At 44.5% G+C, this 18,281-nt stretch overlaps 1 protein-coding gene across 2 annotated transcripts in view; it reads left to right on the top strand.

The window, feature by feature from the left end:
* HTR4 (5-hydroxytryptamine receptor 4) overlaps window positions 1-17,218 on the top strand; it is a 99,376-nt gene extending 82,158 nt beyond the window's left edge. The window contains exons 7-8 of one of the 2 annotated variants that reach the window (XR_007379806.1): window positions 13,558-13,734; window positions 14,554-14,651. Coding sequence is in view for 1 of the 2 variants with exons in the window: in XM_048960599.1 (XP_048816556.1) it covers window positions 14,554-14,641 (88 nt within the window). In the remaining variant the exon portion in view is untranslated. Of the gene's footprint in view, window positions 1-13,557; window positions 13,735-14,553 lie in introns of both variants that reach the window. The other variant, XM_048960599.1, reaches the window with a different exon arrangement.
* The last annotated feature ends 1,063 nt before the right edge of the window (window positions 17,219-18,281 follow it).

Below are 18,281 nucleotides of genomic sequence, written 5' to 3'. Positions count from 1 at the left end.
ATTTTTTTTTTTTTTTAAAGAACCATGGGATCCTTGTCCAGAAATCACCATTTGGCCTATGATATCTTCTGTGCCTCAGCCGTGATGCAGCCCATGTGCTGAGTGCATGCCCATGCCCAGCTGAAATCTGCAGCTATTTCTTGGGTGTCCCTGTATTTTTTTCTCCTATTTTCATTCTGCAGTCCTAATGCCTATGTAACAGATTACCTGAATAGACCGACTCTCTCCGTATTTCATTTCCCAGGCACGGCAGTCTCATTTTTTGAGAGCAGCTGCTTCCTTCATCCATACATCCTGCTGAGTCAGGTGGCTCATGTCCCTCTGTGCCAGCGTTCTGGTTTTGTGGCTGTGAACACACAGAAATCCTGATACATTTGAGAATTCCCACAGAAGTTGAGCAGCCATATATTACCAAGTTTTGTAGCTTTCAGACTGCTGTTAATCATTGTGAGATCTCGCTTAGTGATTTTCACTCACTCCAAAGCTGTAAAGCTCAGTGAGAAAACAACTCTGCATCAATACAGGCAGCTGAAATAACTTCAGTGTTGGTAACTAAACTGCTCTTCTGGATGTATACCAGATGCCAGCAGTCCAGCTGGAGCCAACAAAAATCTTAAGTTTCCCTGCTGTGAATGGCTGAGGGATTGACTCTGTCCTCCCCACATAACCCTGGTCTCAGCCATTGCTTTTAAGACAGCCCAGTTCTGGATAGAAGACAGGACTGCAGTTTAGAGACCCAGAAGTGAATATTTGGGTTCTCTCACTTGTAAACAATGTGTGATGAGAAGCACAAGCAAAGGGCTTAGTGTGTGAAAACCAGCTTCAGCGAAATCAGTCTTTGCTCTAGAATAAATAATTCACTTTTAAAAACAATTAGTGCTGTCAGACCATTCTAAGAAGCAGCAGAAATGAAAGCTAAGGATTTAGGGTGAGTGCTAATAAAATTATAAAGAAAAATGTCTGCAAAGTATAGCACATCTCTTATTATTTCTATTATACAGGCTGCGTCACGTTCACAATTTTATAGAAACTGAGATGAGTTTACATAAAAAGGGAAAACCCTGTGTCTTATACCAGTATGTAATGCAGGTGTGTGATATTTTGCTAGATTAACGGGCAAATTACACCTTGGATTAGCCTCAGGGTAATGCAGAGAACTGTATGTACAAAACTGGGCTGATTTCTTAAGAGGATGAACAGGCACTTGCTGCAGTTGAACCCAAATCAGTTACATTGGAAGCCTGCTGGCTAAGATGCAATTTTCTTTTCCATTTGCTACGTATATCATTGCTTCATTTTTCCTCAAGAATGGGAACAAGCATAAATCTGAGCAATGTTTATTTTTCTAAGGCAAAGGCTAAGGCAGGGATTTATAGAACACATCACATCCTCTGAAGCGGAAAATACAGAGGCCCAGAAGCAACCAAGGAAGGGGATATCACAGCCTTCAGAAGTTGGAACTTGTTTGTTTACTTTTGCACTGTAAATTGGAAGGTGCTCTACAAGGCAATGGATGGGCAGGAGGTGATGGCTTGGCGAAGCCCTCGGGCAGCAGCAGACCAACAGGCTGCAGAGGGCAGAGCTCGGGCAGCTCAGCATTGCCTTCAGTGAAACATGGGCAGAACCCACCCCTAACCCAGACCTGCTCAATATAAGGTCTCTGCTTCCTGCTGAAGGACCTAAAACTGCACAAACTGAGGAAAAGCACACAAGGGGTTTGCTGGCCATGTCTGGCTTTGGCTTTACACTGTAAGTGTTCTTTATTTAAATAAGAAACTGGTATTTCTTGTGCTGGAGAAACTCCAAAGAAATCTCTTAAGTAGACTACGAGCAATTCTCATGTAGATAGAAGGGCCATTTGTAGATCAAGGGGAGGCTTTGCACCTGACCTTGGTGGGTTGCCCGCTGTTCTTTCCTGGCAGCTGTGTTTGGGCTTTTACATGCTTTTAAACTTTTAAAAGACTACTTCTGCCACAGAGAATGCTTGTATCAGCATTAAGAAGTAACAAGGCTTTGACTTTAGACTTCTCTGTCCCATCTGAAGTGAATCAGTTTATTCCAGTCTGTCTGATATTTAAAGCATGTAATGAATATTGCCACAACACAACTGACAAATATATTTATTATCTGTCTTGACAGACAGCATTCACATTTAGGTACCACGGTCTGTTGTGGTGGTTGTGTCATTTGCAAATATAACAAGTGAATGTCATGCCAATGAAAATGTTATGTGCTACAGACCCAGCAAACTACATGTTCCTGAGGGACTCTTGGCTGAGTCGGTCCAAAGACTCAATATTCATAATGTATTTCTGGATTATTTTTTGCCAGCATTTCACTTTATGTCAAACAGAATAAATGACTAGTTTCACCTGAAGATTAATTTCTCCTTCTTGTATTTCTGCAATAAAGCTGCAAACTCAATCATGTCAGCAGGGGAAGGATTATGACTTTCCCAGTGATTCCTGTGTGTCTCCCAGCCAGTCACCAGGTACTTTGTGCTGGTTACATCCCCCATGACCACAATCAATATATTGATCAATACAGCTCTGAATGTTATATTCCAATCCACAAAGAATCTGTGTAAAAAAGGATTTCAAAAGGGATTGCCCAGAGTTCTTTTGCTTATGAAATCCACCAGAAAATAAATTTCTCTAACTCTGGGTATACTTCCCAGATTTCCTGGATTTCCTCCATCCTCTCCAAAACATCTGAAGTTGTTTGCAGTGATGTTCTTTCCTCCTCGCTTGGAGGATACCTGGAGATGTGCTCTTCAATAAGGTGCATTCAAATGTTCATACTGAGCATAGCATTTTTCCTTTTGCACATCCCCAGCAAATATGCCTTTCTGCTCCCTACGATGCTCAGATGAAACCTTTCCCTTAGGTCCTTCTTGCACACAGAAGTTCAGAGGGGCTGTGAGCTTGGAGGTGACAGTTGTACAACATCCTCACTAGCAGATGTCCAGGAACAATCCTGTTGAGATTACAAAGAATGAAGCCAGATAACAGACCATTATCACAGGATGTTTGGGGATGTAGCTAAAAGAAAGTGGGGGTTTAGCAACCTCTGAATCATACTGAAATGAAGAAGCTGTCAAAGGTGCCTCCTGTGCTCCTCAGCATGCTCCTGAAGACGATCTAACCTAGCTGTGAGATAGCTTTTGGCAAGGGAAGTGGATGAGCAAAGGCAGCATCATGCTTCCTGAGGAACAATGGGAGTGGCAGCACAGCCACTGAGCAGAGCATGCTGCTGCCTTGTTTGGGTATTGCTTTCAGCCAAGCTAACAGGGATTAACGCCTTTCTATGGATGCAATGCAGGGAATTAAAGCCTGCACATGGGGGGAGTGCAAGAGGGGCAGAACAGGGGTGGGGAAGCACAGAGCCGTGCACTGTTCTTACTGTACTGTAACAGCCAGAAAGATCAATGCAGTGGAATGACAATCCATGAGGTGCAATAACAAAGGGACTAGCATGAATGGAAAGGTGCTACAAAGGGAAAGGAAAAGTGCTCACCCATCTCTGAAGATCCAGGCTCACAGGGAAAACTCCACAAGAGGGGGATCTCCAACCAGAGAACCTTCCCCAGTGGCAGTCAGCCCTTAAATGAGGTCTAAGAGAGGTGCAGCCAGGCTGCAGCCCTTCAGGTCACGCAGCTGAGTTGCCTTCACCTGTGCTCCCAGGGCTGACCAGGTCCTTTCCCCATGTGCTCAATCAGTGGTTCAGGCCGTGACTCAGCAGTTCCCATACACACACTGAGGGAAAAGTAAGGTGTGCTTTCATCAGACATAGGCTGTACGGAGGAGAATATGGAGATTTTACTCAAATTAAGCACCCACTCCCAATGTCACCATCTGTGAGATGACATTTCATCCTAATAACGCGCTTAAAAAACAAACTAGTTATGAGCTCAGCCTAAAAATTTGCAATGTTAATATTTTTTATGATATGATGTGTAAAATTTTACAAATTCCCATCCAGAGATCCGTAACAGAGAAGCAGCCTAAAGTCAGGAATGTGCTGGTTAATGCATATCGTAGAAACAGAAATACTGAGAAAACGACCTTTCAGATCTCACCATCGGGTGCCCTAAGCAAGGGCTGGAGTGCAAACACCTCTTCTGGGATAGCCAGAGATCACTGGGATGCACAGCACAGACAGAACGTGGGTGCACGTGGGAAGCAGCCCCATGGAGCACAGGGGAGGCAGCGGGGGCCCTGGGAGCCGAGCTGGGCGGAGGAGTGGGAGGGAGCATGCGTGAGCCCCAGGTGCTGTGCGGGAGTCAGAGATGGTTTGTTATTCAGGAACTTCCACTCCTGACTGACATATGCTGGAGTTTTGTTATACAACATGTCATTGTTTAGAAGAAGTCTCGTTCTGGCACACGCAGAGTTCGGCTTTTGCGTGCACAAAACAGACACGTGCAATGATTATGGATTTTTTTTTAGGAGAGGATTTCAACAAACTCCTGTTGCCCCTTTCTGTTGGATGTTTCTCATTTCCATTGGGTGTGCGATAGCCGGGGCTGTGCAGCATGGAGATTAGGAGGCTCTGGAGAGAACTGAGAGCTGCCCTTTAGTATTTAGAGGGGCTGTAAGAGAGCAGACTCTTAGCAGCATCTGTTGTGACAGTGCCAGGGGAAATGGTTTCAAATTAAAAGAGGAGAGGTTTAGACTATAATATATATTATAGACTATAGTATATATACTGGATATAAGGCAGAATCTTTTTACAATAAGGGTGGTGAGGCACTGGCACAGGTTGCCCAGAAAGATGGTGGGTGCCCTGTCCTTGGAGACCTGCAAGGTCAGGCTGGATGCACTCAGCACTGATGGAGCTGTGGGCGTCCCTGTTCACTGCAGGGCAGTTGGACCAGATGGCCTTTAGTGATCCTTTCCCACTCAAACAATTCTGCAAAAAAAAAGCCAATTTCCCAGATAGCTGCAGTTCTGACACCATAGCACATGCTAGGAGCCTGATGACTCTTTTGCTAAAAGGTGTCCATCTCTCTCCATCAGCCATAAGAAAGGCCTCAGTTGCTTAAAGAGTAAGGGAAAAAAATCCAGGTGCAGGCCAGTGCTGGGGCTCATGGCCTCTGGTCTGCAGTACATTTGAAAATAGCAATGCTTCCATTGCACAAGGAAACAGCTCCAGTTTCTTCTGCCCCACTTTCAGCTTAGAGAAATGGCTTGTTTCTCTTCTGCTGATAAAAAATCCAATTTTCCCAGTTATGAGATCTCCATTTATAAAAATCATTATAATCTGTTTGAATTTTCTTAATAGATCCTTTCTTGTACTTCTGTAATTGAAACACCTTACTTAAAAACCAGAAAACTATTGTGAGCTCTCCCATCTGTAGGCAGCTGTGAGCTGCTCTTAATGTGATGTTACATATATATTTTTAACATAAGCGAGCACTTCCAACTATTCTAATTATCACATTTGTGCCTCTTAAGAATGTTGCATTAGTGATGGTGCAAAAATGAAGTGTAGGCCAAAATTGACAGGTGATTACAATATGTAATGTAGTGCCAAGCTTAACATTAATGAAAGGAAAATACACAGTTAATGTGAGGAGGAAAGTGCCCACCTTCTGCAGCATGGCACTGGGTGGCCCCTCTCATTTTCTTGCTTGTTTTCTCCAGGGCATTCTGTTAAAGTTGAGCTGAATGTCCTGCGAGGGAAAATAGGGAAAGTGATAAACATCATTCAGGTCAAGCATCTGAAAGACAGAAGCATGAGCGGCAGGTTCTTGCCCTCACACCCAGGGGAGGTGAAACACAGTCTGCAGATCTTCCTAGTGAGGGGAACATGAGATGCACGTGGGAAGTGGTGGGGAGCACAGTTCTGGCAGGATCAGAGCTGCTAATGGTATAATGAGGCTAATTATTTTGAAAGTGAGCTTTGTGGTTTGAAAGCTGCCATGTTTGACAGCTCTGGAAGGCACAGGCATCTGCTTGTGCATGAAAGGGAAAAAGCAATTAGGCCACAGGAGCACAGGAGCACAGCAACAAGTTCATCAGCTGCATGGGAAACAGAAACTTCATTCTCAGCTTCTTTATTTTTTGGTTTCATAGAAACACTGAGGTTGGAAAAGACCTCTAAAGCGATGGGTCCAACTGCCCACCACCACCAATATTGCCAATAACCATGTCCCCAAGTACCACATCTCCACGTTCCTGGAACACCCCCAGGGACAGTGACTGCACCTCCCTGAGCACCTGTGCCAGTGCATCACCACTCTTCCTGAGAAGAAATCTTTCCTAATAACAAACCTGAACCTCCCCTGGCACAGCATGAGGCCATTCCCTCTCATCCCATCTTGAAAAAAAACAACAAACCCGGGTGAAAAGAACCAGAGGAAAGGTGAAATCTAAAGAAGCAGCATACAGGGGAAGTATTCTTGCCTCTATCCATGGTGAAAGGAGGCTCAGAGAAGTTGCTTAGCTTGCCCCTAACAGGAATCTTTGGAAGCCACCTCTGAGCCTGGGGTGTCCTGAGTACCCAGTAACTTTCTGTGAGCAATCACTTCAAACAGATCTCTGAAGAACGTGGTAGATCTCCACTCTTACAAAAAGCTGTTAGGTTGGCATTAACATACCTGTTGCCATCCCCCTGGTTTTAACTTCTGATATCTATCAATAATCTTCCAAGAGGGTATTACTATTGTGCACAAAAATGGGACTTCAGGGCATCATGCACAAGGCTGTGGAGGATAGCTAGAGATAATGACATACAAAAATGTGCTCCTTCAGCCCTATTTTTTATTGAATTTGATTCTTTGCTTCTTTGCTGATCTATGTGGAATGCCTCGGCTGACTCAGGCCAGGCTCCCAATTAGTTGCCTTCATTAATCAATCTCTTTCCAATCTATTTCCTGTGCCAAGTGAAGGGTTGTGTTCAGCAATCTACCAGAGAGACCCAAATGCTTTTCCTCCATTCATGGAACATCGGAGCAGAGGGGCAGTGTGCTGGGATTAGCTGTTGAAGCTGAAGTCGCTTAAATGAGTTCCTATAAATTTTCATTGACCAAATTCATTAACAGAGCCTGGCAATAAAAAGAATAAGGAGGGAAGATGTAACGAACACTTTCTGTTCCAAGGAAACAAACTGGTTGGGTCAAATTTAGTGAATGTTTTCAGCAGGAGAAAAAGGAAAGGAAACAAGATCCTGAAGTGTTTTGACATTTTATTTCAAAATCGTACTTCAGTTTACTATTTGACTACACTTCAAAAAGAAGTTAAACATCCTCCTCAAAAAAAAATAAATGCTTCCACAAAAGGAAATGAATGGGAGGGTATTTTGCTAGAAAATGTTTTGAAACATTTCTATTGTCAACCCTGCCTGCAGCAGGGGGCTGGGAAGGGGTGATCTTTAAGTCCCTTCCAGCCCAACCCATTCTGTGATTTATGGTTCTCTGATCATCAAGATGAAGTGCTGTCTGTGTGCCCGTGGTTGTACGGCCATCACACGCTATGTGGGAACACCAGGAGCTGTCGGACTGAGGTGCTGTGGGAACACATCATGGGAATGTGGGTGGTGGGAGCAGGTGGGAGCCTGGGCTGCTCCGTAGGAGTGAGAGGAGGTGGCTCAGCTGAGGAAAGCATCCGTCAGGAATGATGGAATAGAGGAAGGAGAAAGGTGAGGAACAAATGCATTGATTGACGCTTCCTTTGTTTTCTGTGGCTTGTCAGATAGAAAGCTCTTTTTCTTTTTTTCCAGCTGTATATTTCTCTCACTCAAAGGCTTTGCTTAATTAGAGAACTGTCTGCTAATTTTAAACCTGAGGAGGCATGCAAAAGCCTTACAAAATGTGCTTGAAGGCTGGATGATGTGGGCTGCAGACAGCTGTTCTTAAAACCTCTAACTGAAGTTTAGTAGAGAATGATGAGTGCTTAATTCCAGCTCGCAAGGTCTGAACAGCATTATTTGATTTAATGATAATTAAGATATTCAGCACAACTACTCAAGAGTGGAAAAAAATAAATGCATGTCAAGAGGTAGAGATAAATTTGTATTTACGTTTGACTACAAAGGACTGTAAATAAACAGTGCTGTCAGATCCATCTAAATAATTTAGCAGTCCCAATGTTTTCCTGAGATCTGGATTTTCACTATTCAGCTGCACCCAGAAAATTGAACTTTTGGTGGTATTCCTGTGGATTTTACCTGAAGGACTGCGTCAGCCATAAGGAGGAGCAGACAACCAAGAGTTGTTCCTCCTTGTTTTTTAAAAACCAGGTAATGAGCAAGATTAGGACAGGCCAGCCATGCCTTTGGATTTGGCTTGGGCATCTTAAGAACTCAGGGCTACGTTCTCTTTGGGGATAGATGGATACTGCTTGAGACAGCTGGGTTTCACCAGCCCCTGCCCAGGGTTGGAGCAGGGGGCACACGGTGCAGGTTAACCTCATGTTAGCAGGCTCACTACAGAGCATGGGCTTCATTTTCCTCTCCTGGTCCTGGCTGTAATAGGGCACACAGACAGCGACTGTGTTTGCTCACCCCCCTTTGGTGACAGGCTGTCCTCAGGGCTGCAGGACATCAGTCACGGCATCAGGATGACACACAACAGGCTTAGGAAATGATATGCTATAAGCCGTTAGGAAATCCTGCAAGTATGATGCTCATCTTAGGAGCAAGAAGAAATGAAAATCCCACAGAGAAACAACAGGAGCCATTCATCCTGGAAGCGTTAGATATATTGCTGGCTTTGCAGCACTGAATATGGAATCAATTTATGTTGTTCTGCAGTGTTGATACATAGCAATGAGAAGACAGAATGAGCTGTAATTTACTGCTCCCTCTCACCACCGGAATCGTGTTGAGGGGGTGTGGGAGTCGTTCTTATCTCACTGTGTATTTTCTATGGTCAAATGTGGAAGTTCAATTCAGAGATGGAAGCATGAGTCACTCAGCCCAGAGATGGCAAGCTTTAATTTCATGAGGCCTACGAACCTGGTCACTGCAAGAGGACAACTCTCCACTGACCTTTTAAAAATTAAATATGCAGCTGTACTGAAATTGGATGCTTCATGAAAATGCATTTCATTTGGATCACGCGTATTCTCTTTTTCCAAGAGAAAATGGAAGTGAAACAATGTATTTTGTTCACATTTCATGTTGACATCTTGTGTATTTCAGGCTTAAGAGAAAAATAAGACTATTTTTTGCCTTTTTCAAAATGAAAAATGTCACAGATTAAAAGAGCAAATCCTGGAGACTGTTGGATCTTAGGCTCACTCTTCCCAACTTTCTGATTATTCCCCAGGATCTCCCAGTTTTCCAAACTGCTGAAAGCATCTTTTCAGGGAGCAAATAGCACCGCCACCTTCATCTATCCTCAGCTCCTGCAGCCCTGGATGGCACTCCAGTGCCACAGGCAGATTCAGTGCTGCTGTTCTGAAACACGAGTTCAAGGTTTACTCCTCATCCACTGAGACACAGGACGGTCTGCACCATCTTCCTTGGGTCCTTCTGGTGTAGGCATGGCAAATCATGATGCCAGCCATGAGCCGCACTGAACTGCATTGCCATCCTCTGCCATCAGTTGTTTACTGTGGGTTAGCGGCTGCCATAACATGCAGAGTCAAAAGACTGTTACCTACCTGTTCCTGAAACAGGAATCAAGTAGGCAGATGCATCACTGTCTGGAAGAACTAACAAACACTCATCTTAAGCTGTTCTCTTTTTCCCCGTACGTTTTTAGTGCATTTATGAATTATATTGTTTGCGTTTATAATTACAGAGCTGAACAGATGGTGGAAGGCTTATTTCAGAATGATGTGTTCATTAAAATAACCTGCTCCGGTCTGCCAAGTGATTGTTAACCGTGATCCCAATTTCATGTTGGAAAGAGATACTTACACTTTGTAAGTTCACCTGAAAGAAATGGAGCTTTGAGAGGTGGGCCCCATATTGAGCATAAAGCTAGAGCAATGGTGCTGTGTGTTGTCAATGGCAAAGCGTCAAAGGGATTTTCAGCTGTGACAAAGAAAAAAAAGGAGAATTTGGAAACCACATTTTTTCAGCTCTAAGAAAAGATTCAATTCTATATTCAGTTTGGAGGCTCTATTCCATTACAGTGAGGCTAAATCCAGCTTCCACCTATGCCCAGACTGTGATCCAAATACCTAAGGCTCAATAATGGTAGTTTCCACTATTAAAAGTGACTTGAGTCTTGATCACAGTTTACCATCTTCCACATCTGCCTAGTGATGTTTTATCTCCCTCTGGTCCTAATGAGCACTCACCGAGTGCACCTGCAACTAACTGGAGGTTTCCTTATGGAGCTGGGCATGCTTCTTTCTTCTTTGGAAATCTTTTTTTCCTAACCACACTGCATTCCAAGGCAGTCAGTGCATCCTCAGACATTTCTTTGCTCTTTATCCCCCTTTGCAGTATTTCATTTCTGAGATTTCCTGCCCCCCTTTCCCCCCCTCTCCTCCCCCCACGTTGAGATTTCAGGATCTGGTCTGAATATGGATGAAAGCAGGACACAATGTCAAGGTTTATTGGAGGAGCATCTATTTCCCAGGTCTGGTGCTACCCAAGTTCTAATTCCTGGCCCTCATTCCTCCTGGTGAATGCATCCTACCTGGGTTACCTCCAGGCGCCCCACTGCAACCGGGAGATTTGCTTCAGTGGAAGTCTGCTCAGAAACATTTACAGATCTCCTACAGCTGAAAGCTTTGCTCTTCTGCATCAGTGCAGTCGGCAGCACTGGTACCCCCCTCAACCATGCATGTGGTCATCAGAATTTTGCAGGCAGTGAATTAGTGGAGGCCAAGATGGAGAGGAGCGGGACCAAGGAATGGGAGAACAGTGGGAAAGGTGGCTGTGCTCACTGAGAGCAACCAGAAACATTAATGTTTTCTGCCTTGTTCAGAAAACATTTTCCTGAGATCTGACTGCTTCAGAGAAGCAGTTCCCCTCTGAAACCCTGGATCTGTTGGGAACCAACACATAGGGCTGCTTGGCTGGCATAGCTCGTGCCTGGGAGAACTTCTGGAGATTGGAAAAAGCATTTCTCATGGCACTATGATTTTAGCTTGCAGGTTATTATTTCTGACCTATCCGTGTCTCTGTAATCACACATTTCTCTGAGACCTCAACCTCCCTTAAAAAACCACCCCCATCTGTTCAGCCTCCTAGCTGTAAATGAACTCTACTTGTACGTTTTTACAGGGAATGGGTTGTCTGCAGAAGAAGCTAGGCAGCACTCAGCACAACAGATTCATGCTTTAATTTGGACACCAGAGCTGCTGGCAGGAAGATGTAGCTGGATAAGGATTATTTGTGATTTCTGTTTTGTTGGAATTTAATGCCTGCTTTAAATGGAAGTGTTGCATTTGGAATGCAAACAGCTGACACACATGCACACACACACACGTGTTAAAAACATGTATGAAGGACATTTCCCAAAGAACAACAGCCTTTAATGCCTTTACGTGAAAATTTTCCCCAGTCACTTTTACAGAATTATTGCTTATTATATTTGTTTAAAAGACAAACTCAGAGAAACCAGCACAAATTCAGAAGACCTCTTGGTCCCACAGATCTATTTCACTTCTCTACAAAAAGCCAGTGCGTTCTTTCAATTGATAACAAATTGACAGCTGAAGCTCTGCTCCTCTGCTTCCTGCCTTATGGAGGAGCTTAAAGACTCATTCTACATTTACAATGTACAGGTTACCAAAAAGATTTACAAATACAGGGAAACTTGGTGCTCATCAGCTTTCTCTATGGTTTGTGCCTAACCATCCTCAGAGTCTGTGGCAATTGTGCCCCAGCCGTCCCAGCAAAGCAAAAAGCTCACCTGAGTCCCCATCAAACACCAGGACAGGAGGAACCACCTTCTGCCAGCTCAGAAATGGAAGCAATTAATCATGTAAGCAGATGCACTGGGAGAGGATCACTAAGCAGAGAGTGGGGACAGCTGTGCACCTACAGTGCTCTGTGACAGCGCTGCTTCCCCCATTAATCTGCCTTAGCCCAGCTGAGCTCTTCGCCATGCTTGGGCAGTTGGGGCCATTCATTTTTGCCATGTTTTTTGTGCTATTGTTACGGCTTTTGAAGCAAAATTATTTCTCCTGGCCAAGGTTAAAGAGGCAGAGGCTGACGAGGCAAAATGAAGCCCAGTGTTCATGGGCAGGCAAAGGGCAGGAGGTGCAGTAGACCCTTAGCCCCTCAGTGAGTCAGCTGTAGCTGGGAAGGGCTGTGTTTGCCCCTTGTCATCAGTTCACTCTTTATTAATGAGCAGCACTACCATTATGGCTCTGGCACCTACCAGAGTTCTGTGCTCTGCAGTAGCCCAGAGGGCTCTGTGGGGATGGCAACTCCTTCATTACAGCTGGGGAAGCCAAAAAACAGCACCTTTGGCTGCACTTCCATAAGGAATTGTGCAAGTTGGTGCGAGGGCTGGATCTGCAGAGAGCACAGAGTGTCCTGCATCCTGGTGGTGCATCCTTCCCAGCTCTCGCTGTGCTCCCAGAACAATGCTGGAGCTTTGTGTTCTGGTTGTGGGCCGACGGGGGGTAAGACCACACAACTCCCCACTGCTGAGCTGAGAGCTAATCCAAGCAGTTAATTAAAGAGTCCATTGGACTGTCAGAAAAACCAAGAGACACAGAAGCAATTATTTCCAAATTGGTCATCATCACAAAGTACCATTTAGCAAGTATGTGAAATGCCTGCTGTGGGGTCCTTGTATGGGTAGCAGTGCCTTTTGATCCCTGGGGTCTGTGGCTGGGTGGCTGTGTTCAGATCCAAGTGAAGCTGGCAGGTGGCACAGTGGGACATGATAGTGATGCTGCTCCTTGCTCTGGGAGCAGCCAGGTGCAGGAGCAGTGTGGGATGCTGCCTTTAATCAAGCCTGGTTGCTTTGCACACCAGTGTATATAAATCTCATCTAGGAACTCATTATAGGCAGGAAAGCTGAGCAACTAATTTGCTGCAGATAACTTATTTAATACATTTAAATCTCTCTTTTTCCTTGCTCACAGATTATATCTTCATATCCATTACTCAGATCTAGCTGACAAATCTGGCAGAATTTAGCCCCCCCACACAGGGTGCAGGCACTGCTTTCTGTTTGGGGAGACAGACCCTGCAGTGCATGGCTTCTGGGCAGGCTGAGCACATGTGTTCACATAGGTGAGGCAGAAGTGATTCTCAGCTGCTGCTGTGCTTTCTCTTTGAAACTTGTTTCCCATTGATTCTGATGCCTCAATGGTGTTTTCAGAATGCAGATCAGTTGAGATGTGGTGGCACAAAGCAAGGCAGGGCTGTTACAAAGCTGCCATTAATCTGCCACTAACTGTGCCATGTGGCAGGCAGCTTTAATTTTTATGTGACAGGAGAAACTACCATAGTGTAAACAAAGTGCTCACACAAAATCCTGACAGCAGAGGACTCCTTTAGCAGTTTCCTGGGTAAGTTTTTGGTACAGAATCACACACCACTACCAAATCATGCCCAGCACACCCACAGCACAGCCTTCATACCCTGCCTGTAAATGCTCTTTCCTGCTCTCCTACTGCTCCTCTTTCCCCACAGGGTAAACAGCTGGAAGTGCTGATCTAATGCCAGCAGCTTCAGGCAAACCCTGTGAGCCAACAGAAATCCTGGGACACCTCAATGACTCCTCTGTAGCTTAATCAGCTTTGTAACAAATGGCATCACCTGATAAATTGCCCAACCATTTTCTGATTCCTGCAGAAGAAAAAATCAAAGGTTTGGTTCTTTGGCTGTCCTCTGTGAAGTCAGCTTTCAGTGCCTGTCTGTTGTGCTTCTGAGCAAGCCAATATACCTGCCCTGTTCTCAGAGTGAGGGCTCTCCTGGCTCTTGTCCCGTCACCATTCATAGCAGGGATTTTGTGTCCCTGAGGTTTGCTGGACCACTCCACTCCATGTGCTGTGGCTCACTTGGTATGGGAAATCAAACTTGCATTAAGGCTTGTATGCGTCATGCTCATCTAATCAGAGTGTCTGTTCGGTGTCAGATGCAAACAGTCTTCTTGTTTCTTACATCAAGCCTGTATCTTGTTGGTAGAACAAATGTGATCTGGCAAACTTCTATGGTCGTTGTTCAAAGTGATGGAGTCCTGTGGGAAGATGTTTCAGTGGATATGTCTGCATGTACAATAACCTGTATTAAGTCAATCAAGCCTAACAGCGTTGAAAAACAGCATCTAATATGTTGTCAGAGGGAAAATTCCCCCAGCAATATTCACCAGGACAAATGTGGACAGGCAGTGAATTCTATATTATGGCTTTTATCTCGAGCCCGTGGCTGATCTACTAGAACTGGTGGATACATCATTTGGAGGATTCTCACATCATCTACCTCAGACATCTCAGCAGCATTGTAAGCACTATACTTTAGGAGCCTAAGTCCTGAGTATATTCAGTGGAAGGATGCATCCAGTTTAATGATTCCAAGTCAACTGATATGAATATTTAGAGGATATGATTCTGGGTTTTCAGGAGCTCATTGTACATGGGCTTGTGCTTTTTATCTAGCGCTAACGAAGCTTTGTTTTCCCACTCTCAGGTACGCTGTTTTACATAATGGGCATCATCAGGAACATCAGAAGCTTCCCATCCACAATGACCCAGAATCCCAGGAGTCCTGTTTCTAGCCACAATCCCAGAAGAGGAACAGCCCAGCTGGAGGTTCCTTTTAGGACACCCAAAGGATTCCCAGACAGCAGATGAATGAACACCCATTCATCTGCATTGTCAGGAGCTGCCTGCACTGACCCTGTATGAAGGCCCAGCCACACGCTGTGTGGATCCATGGAGCCAAGGAAGGTCCCTGAGTGCTGTATGGTGTGGCCATATGACTGCATCAGAGCCTGCCCTGGGTGAGAGCAGGTTTCTGCCAAGCAACACCACAGATGCAATCTGCCTAGAACAGGGACTCCTGTTACTCCTTTCCAGATGCCAACTCTGTATGAGCCACCACTCTGTCCCGTGCTATCCTGATCCTAAAGAGTTCTGAAGCCCTGGCATCATGTGAGATCAATTGCTTTATCACACCGGTGGCTGAATGCTGCCAGGAGAGAAACAGCTTTGTTTTCTTTAGCCAAACAGAAGAATTTTTTGCCTTTTGACTGTTGTTATGGGGAAAGATCAGCACAAGCTGCTGATTTACCCTGCCTTGCAGAGCTTTTGTTGTAAATGCTTTTATGATGCTTCCTGGCCAGGTTCCTTGGAGCAGGATTCAGGAGGTGTGTATAGTACCTGGCAAGCCGGAGAGGCCTCCAGAGACATTCTCCAGCTAACAGCAGGTCCAGGACCACTGCTGCAGTCCACTGCTGAGCCTGGCCGCACTGTGCTGCTCTAAGGCCTCACCCAGCATGCGGCCGGCACTGCCCTCATCTGAGCAAACTTTGGGCACCGTCAGCAAGCAGAAAGGTTGGTCAAGGGACTGTCAGTCTGTAATACGTCACTAAGTGCCATCCTGAAAAATATACCATCTAAGAATCTCTTCTGTCTCCGTTAGGAAGACAGACTCCTACTTTTCCATCTTTATTTTTGTCTGTTTCCTTCTGTTCTCTTCCAGTTGGGGCAAGAAGTTTCAAAACGTTAAGATAACGCTGTACACACAGCTGTGGGCCAAAACCTCGCTTCTAAGCTGCTTCCTGCATGTGTGTTGCTGTGTTCCCTGTGAGCTGCTTTCACTTTTGCACATAAATGGTAGGCAAACTGTGCACATCACAACTTGGAAAAAATGACTTTCCTGCAGTGGGAAATATGCAGGATCAGGACTACATACCTATTTAGCTGAAGATCTAACCCAGAGATGCTACCCTGAACCTAGGAGATAAAATTGTACTTTGTTATATTGTGTAGTCATGTACAGACATTTTTAATGTAAAAAGTTGTAGTGACATTATTTATTATTATTTTTTATCAGGAATGTGTGAGTTTTGTTCATTAAAAGCTTCGAGACCCAGGAGCTTAACATTATATATATATGATTTACTAATATTTCTGTTGCTATGTGACAGATATTTACTGTAAACAAACAAATCCTGCCTTGAACAAAATTGTTGCTCAGTAGGAAAAGAAAACTGTGCATGCTGAGAACAACGGACTTCTTCACCTTGGCGTCTGAGTTCTTTGAGATGCTTCTTCCACACCAAACAGTCAGTGATAGCTTCACTTCATTTTCCTTTAGGATCCAAAAGAAATGTGGGCAGAAACAGCTCTAATTAGAGGAAGCCAGACACATCCTAGTGTAGGAAATCCCCAGCACTTAGGAAGAGACCAACTACTGGTGTTTTGGTCACAGGTGCTGATGGGAAGAACATGAGCTGCTTGAAAAGAGATGGTAAGGGATGGTTTGTGCCAATTCCAGTTCATCATTAGGGATGGTCCTTCAGTGACCTGTTTTTCCAAGAGAACTCAGTGTCAATTCACCTCTACTGTTAACTCTAAATCAACTCTGGTGGGTGAAGAAGTAGGATGTCATTGAAAGTTTTGGGAGAAATGCATCCAAGAGAGCTTCAAGCCTATGATTTATACCTCTGTGGAACTGCTCACACAGGTTCTGTCTGGACTTGGGTACACAAGACTGCAGAACAGGTTGCCTAGGATTGGCTCCAGATATCAATTTCTTAAAGAAATGCTAGAGAAGAGTTCATCTGTCCTCATTAAAAGGCATCAAAATATGTTGAGCGATACGGAACCAGCTGCATGGGTGTTCTTTGTTTCTGGTTGTCCCTGAAGTATTGTTTTCTCCTGTATTTTAATGTACTTTAGTAATATATTCTTAATTTAAAATGAACTTCTCAGCACTGAGTTTTGCTCACGGGCAGCGTTCAGAAGGCTTTGTCAGTGGGCTCAGTAGCTCACTAACCAAAATGGTCAACAAATCTTAAAAAAAGGGATTCGATTCTTAACACTATTTAGTGTCACCTCTGCCTAATGGCTGGTTGGATTCAGCAAAGCGGTCAAGAATCACTTGGCAGCTTCTGCTTAATAAGTCAGTAATCTCAGCAGTGCTTCTGCAAACACAGTAAACGGCATTGTCCATCATCAGTAACGTCAGTATTTCTCTGGAAAAGGAGCTGTCTCAGGGAAAGAACCTGTTTTTGATTTCCTTCCTCTGCTAAGGGTAGCTGCTCTTGTAGCCTCTGAGTTCATTTTCCCATTGACCATTTTGGTTAGTGGTTTCAGTGTCTCTGCCTGTGCTGAGTAACTTGTAATGCATTGGCTGTTTCTAAAAATAAAGGTCTATGTACATTGCAGGAAACTCTAGCTCACGCTCCTCTCTTGTATTTTTTCCACTCAGAACTTAAGATGTTACCAGATAATGCTTTCAACTTTCCTTGCAATATACTGAAACTGCTAGAATGGGAAGGGAGAACCTGACCACATTGCTTCAAAAATACTGATGAACCATTGGCTATAATACAAGCTCCTAATCTCTATATCCCCTAATACGCCATAATAATCCTCCAGCACCTCCTGCGCTGTTTCTTTGAGTCTCCCAGTGAATTTGACTGAAAAGGGACTTTCTTTCTCACTTATCCTTCACTTCCCTGTCTCACAATTCACTCTAATATCCACGTATTTTGTACATAAAGATAGTAGCACTCACCAGCAAATTGTCCCACTACCACATTTATAGTCTAGGAACATTGTATATTCTTTCAAATGCAGGAAGCCTCAGAAGTGTTAAGCACAGTGCCTACTGTAGCTGTTTTCTTGGACTACAACCGATGACACTTTTCCTTGCCAGAGACAAAGTGCTAGCAGAACAGCTAGCTAATAAGAAATTGGCTGGCTGGGCCTTTGCTAAATAGTCTTCAGGAGGCTGTTCTGTCAACACAGCTGTATTGCCATATTTCTCTATTTTTCCAGGCTTCAGAGGAAGCATTTCCAAGATTTTGCATGGTGTTTGCTAGTAGCCCATTTACCCAGACGAGCAAACCCAAAGCAGTTATTGCACTGGAAGAGGGAAGCAGAGAAGAGGTTGATCACCTTCTGAGGCAGATTGTAAACCTGGTCCAGCACTATAAAGGTGTGGATCATCTGACTTTAAGAGGGCCCTACAGTGCAAGGATGCACAACATGATGCAAGCCATCACTCCAGCTCAGCAGCATTCCATGCTCCCACTGTTCAGTTTGCTCGGATAGAAGCAAAGACTGCTGCAAAGAGAAATTCAGAGGCATAATAAACACATCACCAACGGGAGGCAGTGTTCAGCAGCTACATGGAAGAGTGCAGAAGAGGCCATACACTTTAATTAGGTGATGATCAAGACTGTC

The sequence above is a fragment of the Lagopus muta genome, chromosome 14 (genome assembly GCF_023343835.1).
Source record: "Lagopus muta isolate bLagMut1 chromosome 14, bLagMut1 primary, whole genome shotgun sequence".
Lineage (NCBI taxonomy): Eukaryota > Metazoa > Chordata > Aves > Galliformes > Phasianidae > Lagopus > Lagopus muta.
Note: the sequence above shows the minus strand (reverse complement) of the source record. Positions and strands in the feature narration are given on the sequence as shown.